This window comes from Mustelus asterias, chromosome 23, assembly GCF_964213995.1.
Source record: "Mustelus asterias chromosome 23, sMusAst1.hap1.1, whole genome shotgun sequence".
In the NCBI taxonomy this organism is placed as follows: domain Eukaryota; kingdom Metazoa; phylum Chordata; class Chondrichthyes; order Carcharhiniformes; family Triakidae; genus Mustelus; species Mustelus asterias.
The window spans coordinates 58215689-58228594 of NC_135823.1; the positions used below are offsets into that span (position 1 = coordinate 58215689).

The 12906-nt window shown below is 47.3% G+C and overlaps 1 protein-coding gene across 1 annotated transcript in view; it reads right to left on the minus strand.

Annotated features, from left to right (window-relative positions):
* Positions 1-12543, minus strand: part of LOC144510817 (acyl-coenzyme A synthetase ACSM3, mitochondrial-like) — a 52785-nt gene extending 40242 nt beyond the window's left edge. The window contains exons 1-4 of the mRNA XM_078240739.1: positions 12241-12543; positions 10831-11041; positions 6635-6842; positions 4574-4717 (exon numbers count right to left, since the gene is read on the minus strand). Coding sequence (XP_078096865.1) covers positions 4574-4717; positions 6635-6842; positions 10831-11041; positions 12241-12495 — 818 coding nt within the window. The 5' untranslated portion in view covers positions 12496-12543. The remainder of the gene's footprint in view (positions 1-4573; positions 4718-6634; positions 6843-10830; positions 11042-12240) is intronic.
* Between the last annotated feature and the right edge of the window lie 363 nt (positions 12544-12906).

The following is a 12906-nucleotide window of genomic DNA, read 5'->3' on the forward strand; positions in this document are numbered from 1 at the left end:
TACCTCATTGAATGTTTTTAAGGCAAGGATAGATAAATTTTTGAACAGTAAAGGAATTAAGGGTTATGGTGAGCGGGTGGGTAAGTGGAGCTGAGTCCATGAGAAGATCAGCCATGATCTTATTGAATGGTGGAGAAGGCTCGAGGGGCCAGATGGCCTACTCCTGCTCCTAGTTCTTATGTTCTTTATTCTTGCACTCCAATCCCCTTGCAATGAAGGTCAACATGCCAATTGCCTTCCTAATTGCTTGCTGCACCTGCACACTAACTTTCTTCATTCTATGTACCAGCACTCCCAAGTCTCTTTGAACATCAATATATACAAGATTCACACCTTTTAAAAAATATTCTGCTTTTCTAGTCTTACGACGAAAGTGAAAAACTTCACACTTCCCTTCATTATATTCCATCTGTCATCTTGTTTCCCCACTCACTTAATCTGCCTCTATCTCTTTGTGTTCTCCCCACAGGTTACCTTCCCACCTAGCTTGGTATCATCAAACGTTGAAACATTATTCTGTCGAAGGGTGGTGGGGGTCTGTCGGGGTGGGGCGGGGGAGGGGTGGGAGAGTATAGAACTTTGGCCCATGAGCCATCAGCTTGCTGATGAACCTTTGATGTGGCACCTTATGGAATGCCTTTCGGAAATTCAGGAACATAAGATCTATGGTTCCCCTTTATCCATGCTATTAGTTGCATCCTCAAAAACGCCAATAAAATTTGTCAAAGAGGATTTTCCTTTAATAAAACCACAAGGTGCATTGTTAAGACTTCCTTATTAACAGATTCCAGCATTTTTCCAACAGCTGGAGTTGGGTTAACTGGTCTAAAATGATCCAATTTTTTGGGCTGGATTCTCCAGCCTCGTAAGACATCCCGCGAGAATCCTGATGCCTTGTTGAATGGGGCATTGACGAATCCTGATGCCCCGTTGAATGAGGCGCTGGCCAATCTCAATGCCCCACACCGCAGCGGGAATGGCAGAGAGTGGGCTCTGGTATTGCTAATCAAAAACATGGCCATGGCATGCTGGACTCTGAGGGTCCAGGGGAGCACCACCAACCCCCTCAGGCATCCTCCCCCCCCCCCCCCCCCCCCCCCCCCCCCACACACCACTCAAAACCACTTCTTCCTTTGGAAGAAACCACCTGGGTCTGGGCACCCTGGCAATGCCAGCCTATGCCCCCTGACACTGCCCGAGGAGCAAAGTGCCTACACCAGGAGGCCCCTTGACACTTCCCATAGGGCATCAGGCAGTGCCAAGGGGGCGGGGACCAGAGGGTGTCACCTAGGGAGGCAGGACGTAGGGGCAGGGCTTAGGGGCAATCGGTGGGGGTGGGGGTCCTGCTGCCACTCTGCATGGGGATTGGTCGTGACAGGAGGGAGGCCAGCAATCTGGACGGGCTGGGGGGGTCTGTTGGAGGGGGTCTGCCTCCCATGGGGGGTCTACCTCTTGGGGGGGGGAGGTGCCTGCCGGTGTGGGGTCAGGCATATTGGCCGTGATTCCCCCATCTGGACCGGCTAATCTTTTGGCAGGTCGGGCCGGGAGGATCGCGCGTGCGCCGATTCATGTGATTCGCGCGTGTGTTCCCAACGTGCGCTCATTTCCCAGTGACAGATATCCGGCACGGTCGGGACCAGACTGGAAACCGGTGGGAACATCAGGTAAGTGATTTTAATCTTATTTGAATGTAATTTAAATGTATACAATAAATGGCAGAGTCATCAGGAGTATAGAAACACAGAGGGACCTAGGTGTGCAAGTCCACAAATCCTTGACGGTGGCAACACAGGTGGAGAAGGTGGTGAAGAAGGCATATGGTATGCTTGCCTTTATAGGACGGGGTATAGAGTATAAAAGCTGGAGTCTGATGATGCAGCTGTATAGAACGCTGGTTAGGCCACATTTGGAGTACGGCGTCCAGTTCTGGTCGCCGCACTACCAGAAGGACGTGGAGGCGTTAGAGAGAGTGCAGAGAAGGTTTACCAGGATGTTGCCTGGTATGGAAGGTCTTAGCTATGAGGAGAGATTGGGTAGACTGGGGTTGTTCTCCTTGGAAAGACGGAGAATGAGGGGAGACCTAATAGAGGTGTACAAGATTATGAAGGGGATAGATAGGGTGAACGGTGGGAAGCTTTTTCCCAGGTCGGAGGTGACGATCACGAGGGGTCACGGGCTCAAGCTGAGAGGGGCGAAGTATAACTCGGATATCAGAGGGACGTTTTTTACACAGAGGGTGGTGGGGGCCTGGAATGCGCTGCCAAGTAGGGTGGTGGAGGCAGGCACGCTGACATCGTTTAAGACTTACCTGGATTGTCACATGAGCAGCCTGGGAATGGAGGGATACAAACGATTGGTCTAGTTGGACCAAGGAGCGGCACAGGCTTGGAGGGCCGAAGGGCCCGTTTCCTGTGCTGTACTGTTCTTTGTTCTTTGTTCTTTGATTATCGGGCCTGGGACGGAATTCTCCGGGCCCCACAGCACCTCCCACCCCGCCAGTATAATTTCACTCTGGCGGGGTTTAGACTAGCTCTCCACTGTCGGGGAGCTAGTGGGAGACCCCGCTGGAGTGAAGGGGGGCAATCGGGCTCTCCAGGAAGTTGGGCAGTGGGGGGGGGGTGCCCCCTGGGCATGGGCACCCTGGCAGTGCCAGCCTGAGCCCCCTGGCACTGCCCAAAGAGCAAAGTGCCTACACCCAGGAGGCCCCTTGGCACTTTCCACTGGGCATCAGGAAGTGCCAAGGGAGCGGGGACTAGGGATTGTCGCCTAGGGGGGCAGGACATGGGGGCAGGGTTTAGGGGCAATTGGTGGGAGTGGGGGTCCCGCTGCCACTCTGCATGGGGGTTAGTCATGACAGGAAGGAGGCCAGTGATCTGGATGGGCTGGGGGTGTGGGGGGGTTCTGCTGGGGGGGGGGGTCTGCCTCCCATGGGCGGTCTACCTCCTGTGGGGGCATCTGCTGGGGTGGGGGGTCTGCTTCCAGGGTGGGGGGGTCTGCCGGGGGGGGGGTGGGGGATTATCACTGCTGGGGGGACGGGGGGCGCTGGAGATAGGGCCGCTCTGGGGGTGGAGGTCGGGGCTGGCCTGGGAATGGTTGTGGGGGCTGCAGACAGGCTTTGGGGGAGTGTCAGGAGGGGCAGCACTGTGAAAGTCCAAGGCTGGCCAGCGATTGAGCCCCCCGAGCTTTTAAAGAAATTCACGATTGTGACCTCTGCATTGCACAGAATGTGGGAGATTTGAGTCTGAACTCCCATGAAAAAACAATCGTGATTTACACCAGTTTTCCTGTGAATTCAGCACTTAGAACTTTTTTGGGAGAATTGCCCTCATTATCTTTGTAAACATTGTGGTTAGAATCAATGGAGATATTTGAGATGCATTCAAGCATGAAGGGAAATTAAAATAAACACAGCTGGCTGGAGCATGAATAGAAATCCATTAAGATGTTAATGGAGTCCTATTTCAAGCACTGCAAGTTGAAACTGACAGAGATCAAAGGACTCCAATGGATTCAAGAGGGTTTCAAAGGTTTCAGCTTGCTAGGATGCCTCAGAGTCTTCAACTCTCAGCTGTGTGATACATTGGGGCTGAGTGCACAGCTGTTCAGAATGGAGCCCCTCCCCTCCCCATATGAAGTTGACATCTCTCTTTGTCAGAGGATGTCAAAGGGGTCTGCTCACACCTGCAGCTTCTGACAAGGAGAATGGGAAATCTCTGCTGCAGAACAGAGTGATGCAATGATTTAAATGCCTCCCCAGGTGACTGGGAGAGCATGGAGATTAAAGTTCCTGTCTGGCAGATTCTCCGCTTCCAGTTTTGTAGATTTGCTTAGGGTATCTCCACACACACACACTATTTTTTAACTCTTTGGGGAATAGTGGGGGGATGGGGTGGAAGGATTCCTGAGCTGATTATCAGCCCAATGAACTGGGGGGGGTCTGCCTCCCATGGGGGGTCTACCTCCTGTGGGGGGGGTGGTCTGCCGGGGTGGGGGGGTCTGCCTCCCGGGTGGGGGGTCTGCCGGGGGGTGGGGGATCATCACTGCTGGGGGGGGGGGGGGGGGCGGTGGCGGGCGCTGGAGATTGGGCCGCTCTGGGCTTGGGGGGTGGGGGTTGGGGCTGGCCTGGGAATGGTCGTGTGGGCTGCAGTCGGGCTTTGGGGGAGTGTCGGGAGGGGCAGCATTGAATGCTCCTTCTGTGGCCAAGAATTCCTAGCGTTGGACTTGAACCTGGAGCTTCAGGTCCAGCGGTAGGACTGCTTCCACTGCACTACATGGCCTCCATTTTGTACATAATCATGGAGCGCCACTTGAGTGCTGTGGCCTACAAACAGGTTGCTTTTCTGTGCGGTGGCATATAATGCAGGAAGACAATAAATGTCTTAACACGAATAACAAATAGCAAACTCATTATTCACCAAGGCAAATAGACCTGTGCTTAAAACGTAGGCTAAACTTGGGAAAAAAAACCTCTTACAGCACATTTTGTTGTTAATAGAATAGTGCCCAATCTCCAGGGTTAACAGTGGCAAGTTATCATATATACTCCAAAATATAAAGAGATAAATTCTCTGACCTTGCACTCATTATATGGCCTATTCCATAACTGCAGTGTGTGTGTAAGGCCATTTTTGGTGTTCCTGTAGTTCCGCTGGTAAAGAAGATGACCATTGGGTCCGAACTCTTGGTATTGGCACACCTGTGGTTAGCTGATGCATTCCTTCGGAGGGAGAATTAAAGAGCATTGTCAATTTTTAAATTTATTTTCAGATATTATTTGGAAAAGGGTTACTTGCAGTTTTGTTTAAATAAAAAAAAATGTGTTCTCATTCGCTTAAAAATGGCATCTAAAGCCATTTAGGTCAATGGAAATTGTGTGGTCTAAGGCCTGTAAATAATTACCACTTTTTTCAGTTGGTCTTGTTAATAAATAAACACTTCATTCCCATTGTGCTGCAAGTGGTTCGATCTCAGAACTGAGGAAGACAACATGTAGAAACACAGATGTAGGCAGGAGTTCACCAGCTATGGGGGCTTTTGGAGTGACTACAGCTCTAGAGGTTGGAACGCAATTACAGTTCGGCTTGGTTAAGGCAAGATGGCATGCTGACGCAGGGAAGAGTCACAGCACCAAGATTGCTTCTACTGATGAAATTGGAATGGGGGGAGAGTGTGCAGAACATTTAACATTCCATCACCAAGTTCAGTCAGAGGCAGTGATATTGATGCAAGAAACAAAATACTTCCCCACTGTAGACCAGGTGATCATGTGATAGAATTCTTACAGTGCAGAAGGAGACCATTCGGTCCATTGAGTCTACATCAACTCTCCAAAAGAGCAAATTATCCAGGCCCACCCTATCCCTGTGACCCTGTGCAATTTTAGCATGGCCAATCCACCTAACATGCACATCTTTGGACATTAAGGGACAATTTTAGCGTAGCCAATCCACGTAACCTGCACATCTTTGGACATTAAGGGACAATTTTAGCATGGCCAATCCACCTAACCTGCACATCTTTGGACACTAGGGGACAATTGTAGCATGGCCAATCCACCTAACCTGCACATCTTTGGACTGTGGGAGGAAACTCACGCAGACATGGGGAGAACGTGCAAACTCCACACAGTCACCCAAGGCTGGAATCGAACCTGGGTCCCTTGGTGCTGTGAGGCAGTAGTGCTAACCACTGTGCCACCCTGCAGAAAGATAGTTAGGGCTGCGTGATATGCAATGCGTGTTTCTATAAATAAAAGCTTGTATGTAAAGATCTGACCTCATGTGTTCTATCCTCCGCTGCCTGTCTATTTGATTTAATATATGTTGCAAAATCAATGGAATGTTATCAAAACCTAAGCAGCAATTAATCAGGGGTTGAATGTTTTGATGGCGGGGTTCTCTGTTCTCTACTGAAAACGTCAGCGGGGATCTCATCCCACTCATGTGAGTGTTAAAAGGCTGGAGGTGGGCCTTCTATCCTTATTGGGGTGCAAGAGCCACCTCGGTGAGCTGTTAATTAATCAGGTTCAGTAAAGCAGGAGAGTTAAGCTGCTCATCGACCTTGAGGGGTGACCTGATAGAAGTCTACAAGATTATGACGGGCATGGACAGAGTGGATAGTCAGAAGCTTTTTCCCAGGTTGGAAGAGTCAATTACTAGGGAGCATAGGTTTAAGGTACGAGGGGCGAGGTTTAAAGGAGATGGATGAGGCAAGTTTTTCACAGAGGGTGGTGGGTGCCTGGAACTCACTGCTGGGGCAAGTAGTGGAAGCGGATACGATAGTGACTTTTAAGGGGCATCTTGACAAATGCATGGATAGGATGGGAATAGAGGGATATGGTATCTGGAAGAGTACGGGGTTTTAGTTCAGACTGGCAGCATGGTCGGTGCAGGTTTGGAGGGCCGATGGACCTGTTCCTGTGCTGTAATTTTCTTTGGTTATTTTTTGTTCCCAGTATATCATTACACTAAAATTAGTTGATGGTGAGAGAGTGTTTCTAATTCTATGTGCCAAATTCATTGAACTGACTGAATAAAAATGTCCACAGTGTCTATAAATATATTACGTTCCCTTTTGAGGCCCTGAAGTACAACCTGTTTTAAAATTACTCCATGTAAACACAGTTATTACTCACCGGAAAAGTTCTTGGAAGCTCAACCATCCCTCTCTCTGTTTAAGTGATATGGTCACCTTTGCTTTGAGAGAAGGGCACTTGGATGACACTGATTCAACAGCATCTGCCAGGCTTTCATCTGTAATGATGCATTTTGCACTGGAGGCCTGCAGCCTGCTGAAAATGTCCGTGGCTGTTAACAGACTTGTGCCAGGAATCAGTACAGCACCTAAACAGAGCACAAACAAAAAGATCAATGCCTAAACGTTGCCAAAACATTGAATGTATTCAAGAGGCAGCTGGATCTAGAACTTGAGGTGAATGGGATCAAAGGTTATGAGGAGAAAGCAGGATTAGGTATTGAGTTGGATGATCAGCCATGATCGTAATGAATGGTGGAGCAGGCTCGTAGGGCCGAATGGCCTCCTCCTGCTACTATCTTCTATGTTTCTATGTAAATATTTGCAGAGGCCTAACTACTGAAGCTAGTTGGAACTAAACTTAGCAAATCTGATTTGAAATTGATTAGAGAAATAAATTTGATCTTGTACTTAATTTTGAGGCAGAATAATGAGTCATTTGGAAATCTGTAATATAAACAGAAAATGCTGGAAATATACAGCAGACCAAGCATCATAGAACATAGAACATAGAACAGTACAGCACAGAACAGGCCCTTCGGCCCAGGATGTTGTGCCGATCTTTATCTGAAACCAAGATCAAGCTATCCCACTCCCTATCATTCTGGTGTGCTCCATGTGCCTATCCAATAACCGCTTAAATTTTCCTAAAGTGTCTGACTCCACCATCACTGCAGGCAGTCCATTCCACACCCCAACCACTCTCTGCGAAAAGAACCTACCTCTGATATCCTTCCTGTATCTCCCACCACGAACCCTATAGTTATGCCCCCTTGTAATAGCTCCATCCACCCGAGGAAATAGTCTTTGAACGTTCACTCTATCTATCCCCTTCATCATTTTATAAACCTCTATTAAGTCTCCCCTCAGCCTCCTCCGCTCCAGAGAGAACAGCCCTAGCTCCCTCAACCTTTCCTCATAAGACCTACCCTCCAAACCAGGCAGCATCCTGGTAAATCTCCTCTGCACTCTTTCCAGCGCTTCCACATCCTTCTTATAGTGAGGTGACCAGAACTGCACACAATATTCCAAATGTGGTCTCACCAAGGTCCTGTACAGTTGCAGCATAACCCCACGGCTCTTAAACTCCAACCCCCTGTTAATAAAAGCTAATACACGCATCATCTGTGGAGAGAGACAGAATTAATAGGTTTAGGCCTGTCACCTTCTGTCAGAACTGGAAAACATTACAGCTACAACAGGTTTTGATCAAATAAAGGGCAGAAGGGCGGGCAGGAAAGAACAAAAGGGAAGGCTCGTGATAGGGTGATTTAATGAAGTACCTGAGCTGTAATAAAATGGAGGTTGAGATTGTTGTGCGGCCGGTTAGCTCAGTTGGCTCATGGGTGATTCAAAAATATCATCAAAAGGGTTTGGCTTGCTTTCCGATACATCCTCCCTGACTACAAGGCCAATACCTAGTCATCACTTCCAACTGTTTGTGGAAAGCATTGAGGTAAAGTCTGTGTTTGGGTTTTCAAATGCAACCACTACCGTGTTATGGTTCAGGTAAAAAAATCCAAAGTGTTTTATGGAGCCCACCTGGATCATAGGTTTTGCATCTTGAATTTGGCTAGGATAAGCATGATATGTTTCACCTCAGGTATGATTCAAATGACCCACTGGGGAGCTTTTATCAAACAAAGTTTGATAAAAACAAAGGGCGGCACGGTAGCACAGTGGTTAGCACTGCTGCTGCACAGCTCCAGGGACCTGGGTTCGATTCCCGGCTTGGGTCACTGTCTATGTGGAGTTTGCACATTCTCCTCATGTCTGCGTGGGTTTCCTCCGGGTGCGCCGGTTTCCTCCCACAGTCCAAAGATGTGCGGGTTACCTTGATTGACCATGCTAAAAAAAATTGTCCCTTAGTGTCCTGAGATGCGTAGGTTAGAGGGATTAGCAGGTAAAATATGTAGGGATATGGGGGTAGGGCCTGGGTGGGATTGTGGTCGGTGCAGACTCGATGGGCCGAATGGCCTCTTTCTGTACTGTAGGGTTTCTATGATTCTATGAAAGTTTGTTTAAGAATTTAGTTAACATGTATAGAAAGAAAATTAGCAATAACCTTTTTCAATTACAAATAAAAACAAAACAACCAAGATAATGTATAACAAATATATCTAAAATATTCCAATCAAACAAGACCCTTGCCATAGACAAAACTCTTTAAACAGGTTCAACACAGCAAAGACTAAAGCCCACGTGATACTGGAAAAACGAGCCCTTTGGTTGGAGAATTGAAAACTCTCAGTCCTGTAAGTTCTAGTAGTCCTCTTGACACACCCATAATAGTTTGAAGTCAGAACAGCTTCCCAGAACCCCAGGTAGACTTTGGGTCAAGCCAATAGGTTCCCCCCCATCAGTAAAGCAAGACCTTGCTTTCAGCTAACCAGCAAAATTTCAAAAACCAGGGAGAAAGAGAGAGAGAGACTTCTTTTCTGCTTGCTGTCCCTTCCAAAAAAATCAACTCTAACTCCAACCACACGAGAAAATGAAACCTTAAACTCACTGGGAAAAAAAACTGTCCAAAAACACATGACCGTCCTCATAACAATGCAGGATCATAAAACTAATCCCAGAGTAAACACAAACAATCCCATTTAAGCCACTTAAGTAGCAATAAAAGGACATTTCCCGTCAACGCGGCAACAATAATGACATCAGCTGAGGCTGTGAGCTGATAAACACTGAAGCTGTGAGAGCCGCAGAGATCATGATTTTAAAAAAAACTTTCTTAAAGGTACACTGAGGTCACAACCACATATTCTAGCTGGCTTGCCATAGTCAAGTGACTCGTGCCATGAGGGAATGTCTGGGGGCAGCCGTGATACAATAAAGACACTAGGCTAGAAAGACTCTAGTCTTTGAGCTCGTAACAGAATGCAAGAATCCACCAATAATATTAACTTTAATGCAACTTGTTACTACTCAGTCTCATGACCTGTATTCTTTACATTTTCCAGTAACAGGAAGTAATCTTGTATCCTGGGCGGAATTACAAAACAACTGCCCAGAACTGTAGGCTCCCATGGAATCAATAGAAATCTACCACCAGAAACTGCGAGGGGCAAGGTTTAAAGGAGATGTATGAGGCAAGTTTTTTAAGCAGAGGGTGGTGGGTGCCTGGAACTCGCTGTTGGGGGAGGTAGTGGAAGCAGAAACGAAAGTAACTTTTAAGGGGCGTCTTGACAAATACATGAACCGGAAGAGAATGGAGGGATATGGTCCTGGGAATGGTAGGGGGTTTTAGTTCAGTCGGGCAGCATGGTTGGTGCAGGCTTGGAGGGCCGAAGGGCCTGTCCCTGTGCTGTAATTTTCTTTGTTCTTTGGTTAACATGTTTTTAAAATTATTACAATTTCTATCCTTTTTTTGTTGAAAGAAAATCGGTGATGTGGGTAACAATGCATGGCTTGCATGAGTAAATAAGTCTGATAAACCAGAAGCTGATTAATTATGTATGTATTGGGAAAGGACACAATCACAGAAGCCCCTTAGATCACTGAGTATTGCTACAGGCATTAATTCAGTCCCATCAGACTGGGCTTGTGCAGTGTCCATTTTACTAACAATTGCCGAGCTTAATCAAACGCAGTTCCAAATCTGACAACGAAAAGAAATTTGTACAAGTTAATCAGAACTTCTTGCAAGGATTTATTCTTAAATGGGCTGCTTGGAGACTGTCTCTTATAGGAAGAAGAGAGACAAATAGAATCATAGAATCCCTACAGTACAGAATGAGGCCATTTGGCCCATCGAGTCTACACCGACCACAATCCCACCCAGGCCCTATTCCCGTAGTCCCACACATTTACCCTGCGAATCCCCCTGACACTCGGGTCAATTTAACATGGCCAATCCACCTAACCCACATATCTTTGGATTGTGGGAGGAAACCAGAGCACCCGGAGACACAGGGAGAATGTGTAAGCTCCACACAAACAGTGACCCGAGGCCAGAATTGAACCCGGATCCCTGTCGCTGTGAGGCAGCAGTGTTAACCACTGTGCCTCCGTGCTGCCCATAAATGTATTTTGCTAAAGACATCTCAACAGTGATATTGATGTCAAAACCGTTACCTGTTCTCATGCATGCTATGCTTATAAGCCACCATTCCGGAACTCGTGGCAGGATAACAATAACTCGATCAGTTAATTGTAGGTTGCAGGGTCCTGACAGGACATTGGCCACCTTCTTAGAGAAGATTTCAAGGTCTTGGAAGCTCCATTTCACCTCTTGCCCATGTTCACTCAACCACCAGAAAGCAGGGTTCGAACCTCTGCTCCCAGCCTGTGGAAATATTATCAGACAAGTAAAAACACCAAACCTCAATGCTTTTCCATACAAAACACCACATTTGAAAAATAAAAGACTTAGGGAAGACATAGAATCATAGAATCCCTACAGTGCAGAAGGAGACCATTCGGCCCATCGAGTCTGCACCGACCACAATCCCATTCAGGCCCCACTCCCGCAACCCCACATGTTCATATTCAATCCAATACTGACTCCAATATTCCTTTCCCCCCCCACCCCCCCTTTCTGTCCCCCCATACCGAGTCTACACCGACCACAATCCCACCCAGGCCTTATCCCCATAACCCCACACATTTACCCTGCTAATCCCACTGATACTAGGTTCAATTTAGCATGGCCAATCAAACTGACCCACAGATTTTTGGACTGTGGGAGGAAACCGGAGCACCCGGAGGAAACCCACGCAGACAGGGGGAGAATGTGCAAACTCCACACAGACAGTGACCCAAGTCGGGAATCGAACCTGAGTCCCAGGCGCTGTGAGGCAGCAACCCAATTTTTCATACAACAAACTCTGGACAATGAAAGGCTATCCATGAAATGCCCTTTTTTAATACTTGTGCAGGTTTTCAACTAAATTTAAATGAATATTTGTATAATTCTTGTAACTTCAGAAGATCAGCCAAATTCAGAAAACTGCTTTTGTTTCCTCTACCTGTTTTCTATATATGAAGGCGTATTAGAGTGGCTATAATTGGCAAGATATGCCAAATGTTAAGAATCACTCATTCAATACATTGTACCAACCAGTCAACTAATTGAAACATAGATTATGGAAACCCTACAGTACAGAACGAGGCCATTCGGTCCATCGAGTCTGTACCGAACACAATCCCACCCAGGCCCCAGTCCCGTAATAGCACACATTTACCCTGCTGTTCTCCCTCACACGGTCAATCAACCTAACCCGCACATCTTTGGACTGTGGGAGGAAACCGGAGCACCCGGAGGAAACTCACGCAGACATGGGGAAAAAGTGCAAACTCCACACAGACAGTGACCTGAAGCTGGAATCGAACCCGGGTCCCTGGCGCTGTGAGGCAGCAGTGCTAACCACCGTGTCACTGTGCCGCCCAATTTTGATGAATCCATGCACCATTCGAGTTTCACAGAAACCATTTCTCACACCTCACATAAAACTATGTTTCCCGCACGGGAGGATTATAAAATACCTTTTCCATTTCGCTCCACTTATCGAGGACATCCCTTGCAAAGTTGAAATATTCTGGCACTTGTGGCTTGTACTGTTGGATAGATTTATAGTCTGTGAAATTCTGAGGGTTGCAAGTCTTGCTATTCGAGAAGAATGATCTGAATGGTGTCTTCAATATCCCGAAAGATCTTCGATTGCACTGAGCAATGATCGATGAATTGACATTCATTATCCGTAGCTTTAGGGTACCAATTGGAATCGTTGGGACCTTCATTTTGAATCGTGTGGATTAGGACAGCCAATATACACAATAAAACTAGAAAGGCAAAGATTAATCAATGGTAAACGTTTTACGTAAGAACTTGAGATCTTTCAACAGAAGTAAACACATAACCATGAAACCAGGATGATTCAATGATTTACAATGCTGTTGATAACTCCAACTCAAAGTCCAGTTAGGATTGAAATATGTAGCTTGGTTCAAACTAGTTCAGCCGGGTGATTAGGTGAAGCACTGAGTTGGGGAGGGGGTGGTTGGAGGGGATGGTTGAGGGGCGGGGCGGGGGGGGAGGGGGAGGTGTGGCAGGAACGGGGGAGGGAAAGGAATATTGAAGTCAATTAAGGGAGGCGATGGCCTAGTGGTATTGTCACTACACTATTAATCCAGGAACTCAGCTAGTGTTCT